We start from the raw sequence: 6,881 nt of genomic DNA on the forward strand, positions 1-6,881 counted from the left end.
TCCCAATACAAACAAAGATTCAGTTTTCTTAAAAACCCCCCCAACATTCCTTATGGGTACAACATAAAGGAATAGAGGGAGTACTTAAGAATAAGTATAATATAATTATATAAATCCCCTCCTTAACCAGTTTTTTTTATATTCCGAATAAGCTATAAGGGCATTACAAAACGTACAGCTAAATGCCTAAATGTACATAAAATTACTTCCAACAAAACGATTATTTGAAATTTCATTCCCATACAAGAAATCACTCAATACATTCTCTTGTGAGTCATTACATAACTCATAATAATTGCTACATGGTCCTTCGTCGCACGTAACACTTTGAGTGAGACCATAATTAAGATGATCAATATCCTTGGTAAACCATTCAGCAAACATAACTCTTGGTAATGCACTTTGATTGTTGTTATTATTGTTAATTATTTGAGTTAAATCCATTGAACATCCTTCTTTCTTTCCAAATGAATCGGAACCCGAAAACGAGGCGGTTGCTCCGACGGGTGACCCGTTTTCTTCTTGGATTTTTGATATGGGTTCAAATTTTTCTGCCCTTGTTACCTTCTTCTTGAGATATGAGTGCCAATAATTCTTGATCTCATTATCTGTCCTCCCAGGCAATTGTTGTGCTATTTGTGACCATCTATTAAAGAAAAAGAAAAAAAAAACACCTTTATCATTATTAATATGGAACACAAACTTTTAACTAAGGCTCTGTTCTGTTCCATTTATTTTGACTTATTTCAGTTCAGATAAGTTCAGATAAGTTAAGTTAAGATAAGTTAAGATAAGTTAAGTTCATCAAAAATAAGTTTTTTCCAGACATTTTCACACACAAATAACTGAATAAGTTTATTTCAGATAAAATAAGTTCAAATAAATCCAGATAAGTTCAGATAATATAAGTTCAGTCAAAATAAGTGTAATAAAACACAGTCAATAATGTCTTTATGAGTATAAGATTACAGTTACATTTCACGATCAAATAGTTATACTTTATAAAGTCGCACTCTTATTGTCATGTTACACTTTATAATTAGAAGTTACACTCTTATTGTCAAATAATTACTCCGTGTAATTTTGTGTTAATTGTTATAGGTTTCATGTTAACAATTACGTACAATTACTCCGTGTAATTTTGTGTTAATTGTTATAGGTTTCATGTTAACAATTACGTACAATTTTGATTTTGTTTGATTAATAATTAAATTGCATTGTTGTATGGAGTAGCATTTTGTCTAGATTTTCAACCATATGTGGCTTGATGCCAAGAGTGCCTTAAGCTAAGAAGAGACTACCAAAATTAAGCAACTTTAATGATATAAATTGACAGTGTACTGGTAAACTTATGCCACAATTTAATACATAAATGCGTATAGTAAGATGATTGTTAAATGTTTAGTTAGATCGTGTATTGTAAGATTATCATTAAATGTTTAGTTAAATAAATACGTACCCTCAAAAAATAAAAAATAAAAAATAAAAAATGAATATGTGGGTCGTAAAGTAATCCTTAAAAAGATGCAAAGTAAATTGTAATTGTCCCCGAAATTTTAATATTTTTATTCTCGATTTGCAACTCACTATTATTATTTTTTAATAAAAAGACAACCCTGGACATAGCTTACAGGAATATCTACTTCTGACATATATATACTTAACAAGTTAAAAATCATTTCATCAAGGTGATATTGTATCAAATATTACCCTAATCATGTGAAAGTCAAACCTTTACAAAGTTGACTTATCTATGTCAAAAAAAAAAAGTTGACTTATTCACACAAGTAAGCATATAAATTGCGATTGACTTATTTTGACTTACTTATTTCCGAGAGAAGAATGAAGGGTTAGAACAATGTCCTCTTCTTGAGGGCTCAATATGCCTTTCTTAAGCCCTGGTCTTAAGTAATTAATCCATCTTAATCTACAACTCTTCCCATTTCTTTGCAGTCCTGCAAAATTAATTAATTGACAATTAGTTTTTTAATCATTTAAATAAATAAACAAAAGTGTAAATGAAGAATGATGAGGTGATTTTTCTCCATTAAAAGTCAACTTAAAAATCAATTGGACTACATATTTTTCCACTTTTATTAAAGTTTTTTTTTTTATGTCATTGTCACAATCTTTTGCTTGTACACTTTAAATTCTTGTATTTTTTGACTCAAGTTACCATCCTACTAATTCAAAAATGTTCAAATAAACCAAAAATACTAACTCTTAGTTAATACTAGCTAGTTTATGAGCATAAAACTACAATTACACTTTAAATCATGCAAACAGTTATACTTTATAATTAGAAGGTAACGCATAAAACTAGAACGTTATTAGAAAGTTAATTATGCTCTTAATATCAAACAGTAATGCTTACAAAAGCTTTTGTGTAAGACCGCCTAACGGTTAGACCACTTTTTTTGGTACTAACTAAACTAGTATACAACATAACTAAAAGTAATAAAATCATAACTAATTGAATAACAAAATAGTTAAGGTATAAAGATAAATAGTTAAATTTATGAGTCGAATAGTTATTATTTTTTAACAAACTTATTATTAACTAAAACTCATAAAATCTTAACTAATTGATCTCATTGTTTAACTAATCAGTTTCATTGTTTAACTAATCAATTCCATTAGGTGACATCAAAGTGGTCTAACCGTTAGGCGGTCTTTCCTAAAAGTTTGTAAATTATTATTAATTTACACAAGTAGTTATGTTTTTTTGTAAAACAAAAAATTATTAATATAAGATTCTTGTTAATAGTTATGATTTTGGGATAATAGTAATATTTATATGTTCGTATTAACAATTATGATTTTTGTGTACTCCGTTAATTATGATTTTTTTGTTAATATCATCGTTTTATAAGTGCAAGACGGTCTTTCACAAAACATACTCGACAAAAATGCTTTACACGTGTGGTTAATATAAGGACGCTTAAGCTAGTCGTTTCAAATCCAGAATCATGGTATATCAATATTATAATTATATATAAGTTCATAATAATAATTCAACGCAATAATAATTCAATGCAAATTCACATGATATGTCATTGATTTTGAATTTATGAACATTTAAAAAAAATTAAAAAGGAATTGAACTTACCGGCATTAATAGGAACATTGCTCCAACAACCATGGCCGTGATGAATAATGTAGTTTCTTAATCTTTCATCTTCTTCGGGTGACCATAAACCTTTTCTGTGTTTTGGTTTTGGTTTTTCCAATGATTTGTAACCCATTTTTAGCAAGGTACGTACTATTGTATGTACTAATAATAGAAATAATTTAGACGAAAAATAAAGAAAAAAAAAATCAAGAATGGAGTTTAGGAAACTAATTAATTTAAGTGAGAGAATTGAAGGAAAAGAAAGATGAAGTTGTGTTGTGTGTGAGCAATGAATTGAACACATCTTAAAGACCTTTCTTTTCTATTTAAAGCTTATTACTTGTCTTGTTAATTTTTAATTTTTATTTTTAAACTCTTTTGCCTTGTAATACTCATATGGGACAAAGACTTGTCAATATTTACTAGAATAACAATAGAGAAAATTAATGCATAAAGGGTTTCATTTAACCATTTTAGGAGCGTTAGGTGCGATATCCAATGAATCGTATACCAAATAATTAATAAATTTTGTGACCGCTCTTAGGGAAAAAAATTCAAACGGGAATTATATATTGGCGGGTGGGTCGTGGACTCATTAGTGCCTTGTTATAGTACGTGTTAAGGGTGGTCTGGTGATTTAGTTATTGAGGGATGATTTGTTGCATTGTTAAGGGGCGACTTCTGAGACTCTGTTCCAAAATTACCTAATAATGAAATATTATACGAGCCAAATAGCCTAAAAAGACTTTGATAGCATGTCTTTGTAAAAAGGTCGACGAGGTCGTGCTTATGAAAAAGAAAAAGAATTATATATTAAACCGACAACCCCTAATAAGCTCAACCATTGTTATCGACTTATCGTGTGTCTCTTCCGAGTTTCTCCACTATAATGTCGGACAACTCTAGTGGGAGATCAATCAAACTCCCATGCCAATAAATGTGATTCATGCAATTTTAAATTACTCTTAGTTTTTAATTAGGCTCTTGAACCTAACCTAATAAGGTTGTAATAGACTTTAATTATATTGACTTCTCATAAGTCATAACTATACAATGTTTTTGGGTGGTTAAAATCTAAGAAATTATAAGTATCCTTCAATAATAAATTAAAAAAATTATAAGTAGTCCTAGTGGTTCTTGGGGTGCCACATAGAACAAGGACTTTCCATAATAGTTTATTATTATCATGCATTTTAAAATGGCATCATGTTATAAATTAAAAAGAAGAAGAAGAAAAAGAATCTTACAAAACTAACCAAACATATTCGATCATAAGGAATCTTCTGTTATTAATAATTTATTCCTCTGAAATTTTCCATGAAGTTGAATGATTAAGTACTTAAGGTTGTGCAAGTAATAAAAAAAAAACCTTAGTTTAAAATTCAAAAGAGAAAAGAAAAAGGAGAGTGCAAATGGACTTTACTTAGCTATAATAACTTTTTAAAATTATTCACGGTTAATCGGTAGCTAGGCAAAATCCATCCCTAAATGTTTGGGTAATGTATCATGTGTGGAGAATTTATCATTTAATACCTTTTCTTGCCAAAAAAAACTAAAGAATTGTGTTTGGTGGGATTTTTTATTTATTTATTTTTTTTAGAGGAAATATAAGTTAGTGCATTAATTAAGGGACAAAAAGTCCATTAATACATAAGGGGAGATCTCAGCAAAATAATGATTATCTCATACTTGTTCTACACAAAAGGCATTAACTTAGCAAGATGATGGGCAACAACATTACCATCCCTTTTAACATGATATCAAATAACAGAATCGAAAAACTACTTAGAGATATAATGTCCTCCAAAATAGAATCCAAGTCAGATAAATAAATGGATCGATGCTTTTGAGAGACGAGTAATCACCACTTGAAATGTAGGAGATACAATAAAAACACTCAAAGTTGTTGGCCTTTAGATGAAAGCCCTGTTCGTGGACAGTGTAAATGATTTTTTCTTACCTGTAAAAAAAAATTAAAAAAAAAAATCAAGGTTGGTACTTTCTCTCGTTGGGTTAGTGGCCCAAATTTATTAAGCCCAATTTAAACTTGATACTTGGAAATCAAAGAGCCATTATAAGGTTCTAGATAATTCTTTACACTAGTGTGCTTTCTAGAACAAGCTGATATAGGAGAAAGACAACACATTCTCTAAAGCTAGTACACCGCCGTACTCTTCTATAAATAGGGAGTTGACCACCTTTTACCTAGGCAAAGTACACGAGAAGCTATACGTTATAATACATAATATACTCCTTCCGTCCCGAAATACTCGCAATTGTTTAACTATACACGTTTGTCAGTGCACAATTTAGAACATCAATATCTTCAATTATATATCATACAAACTTATAAACATTAATATAAAGTCAAATCGTTGTGAGTATTCTGGTACAGAGGGAGTAATCTGAAACCCGATTACTCGAACTAAAGGATCAAAACATGAATTCAAAGCATTCATTACCGTTAATGAACGGCTAAAGTATTGTTCAAATATTCAAATAAGAAAACAGTTCAACAATAAACTTAAATGAATGCTACCATAATCAACCGTTCAAAATTGAATATAGTAAATCATTAGAAGAGGGGTGTTGTTGAATTTTGTTATTTGATATTTCACGGAGATGCAAAAGATCATCCAAATTGGTCCCAAATTTATATCTTGCCTAAGAAAGTTTTGAGGGATGTTGTTCAAGTCTGCAGGGCCTTTTTGTGGAGTGGAAATGCTTTCAGTAACAAACCTAGCAATATCTCATGGGACAGTTCTTGTTGGGATAAGAAATATGGTGGATTAGGCTTCAGAGAAATCTTTATTTGGAACACTGCTAACATGGGGAAGTATGTTTGGTTAATTGCCTCTAAAAAAGATATTGTTTGGACCAAGTGGGTCAATGCTGTGTATGTCAAAAATGGGGAGTGGTGGGACTACCAGCCTTCAGCTGATGCTAGCTGGTATTGGAGGAAAATTTGTGCAACAAAGGATCTGATCAAGCTGGTGTATACTCAGAGTGAGTTCAGTGCTATGCCACACTATTCTGTCAAACTTGTCTATGAAAAGTTAAAAGGCACAAAACCAGTGGTTCACTGGGATTGTATGGTCTGGAACAGGCTTAATACCCCTAGATAAAGATTCATCTGTTGGATGGCTATTCAAGCTAGATTGCAAACTACTGCTAAACTAGCTAAGATTGACATATGTCAATCTGCAGCTTGTTTATTATGTGCTCAGCAGGATGAAGATCATGAGCATATGCTCTTTGAGTGTCAATTCAGTAGAGCTTGCATCAATGAGGTTAAGCAGTGGATTGGTGTTAATTCAACTTCTGCTAATCTGCATCAGCTTATGAGGATAATCAGACAGAGTAAGTTGTCCAAGTTTAGAAAGCAGGTTGGGTATGCAGGTCTTGCAACTGCATTTTATCTCATTTGGCAAAGCAGGAATAAAAGTTTTTTGGATTCTGCTGTTCCAACTATACAGAATGTTGTGGCTAGGATTAAGCAAATTGTGAAAAGTAGAATTTGGGCTGTAATGCCAAAGAAAGTCAGTAGAGGAGATAGTTTATGGTTTTCTAACCTTTAATGGTTGATTTTGTTGTTAGTCTAGCTCTTGGGTTTTAGGGGTCCAACCTAGTTGGTTTTCTATCCCTTGAGTTAGTTTGGTTGTAATTGGTTTTGTGATCTTAATATATTTTCCTCTTTTGCTTAGCAAAAAAAAAAATAAAAAAAAATAATCATCCAATGAGATGAAGAATGAATCATCCAAGGAGATAA

General features: G+C 30.8%; 1 protein-coding gene across 1 annotated transcript; it reads right to left on the bottom strand.

Annotated features, from left to right (window-relative positions):
• Window positions 1–3,438, bottom strand: LOC110782300 (transcription factor LAF1-like). Its single transcript, XM_021986422.2, has 3 exons — window positions 3,110–3,438; window positions 1,826–1,955; window positions 1–646 (listed from the first exon to the last, which is right to left on the bottom strand). The coding sequence occupies exons 1-3, from the start codon at window positions 3,414–3,416 to the stop codon at window positions 187–189; spliced, it is 897 nt and encodes a 298-aa protein (XP_021842114.2). The 5' UTR covers window positions 3,417–3,438; the 3' UTR covers window positions 1–186.
• Between the last annotated feature and the right edge of the window lie 3,443 nt (window positions 3,439–6,881).

Source organism: Spinacia oleracea, chromosome 3 (genome assembly GCF_020520425.1).
Source record: "Spinacia oleracea cultivar Varoflay chromosome 3, BTI_SOV_V1, whole genome shotgun sequence".
NCBI classification, from domain to species: domain Eukaryota; kingdom Viridiplantae; phylum Streptophyta; class Magnoliopsida; order Caryophyllales; family Amaranthaceae; genus Spinacia; species Spinacia oleracea.

Coding starts and splice junctions, on each gene's coding strand:
- LOC110782300 (XM_021986422.2), bottom strand. CDS start 3,416: ATGTGTTCAATTCATTGCTCACACACAACACAACTTCATCTTTCTTTT. Junction 1,956..3,109: donor CAATGTTCCTATTAATGCCG/GTAAGTTCAATT, acceptor TTAATTTTGCAG/GACTGCAAAGAAATGGGAAG. Junction 647..1,825: donor CATTCTTCTCTCGGAAATAA/GTAAGTCAAAAT, acceptor TTTCTTTAATAG/ATGGTCACAAATAGCACAAC.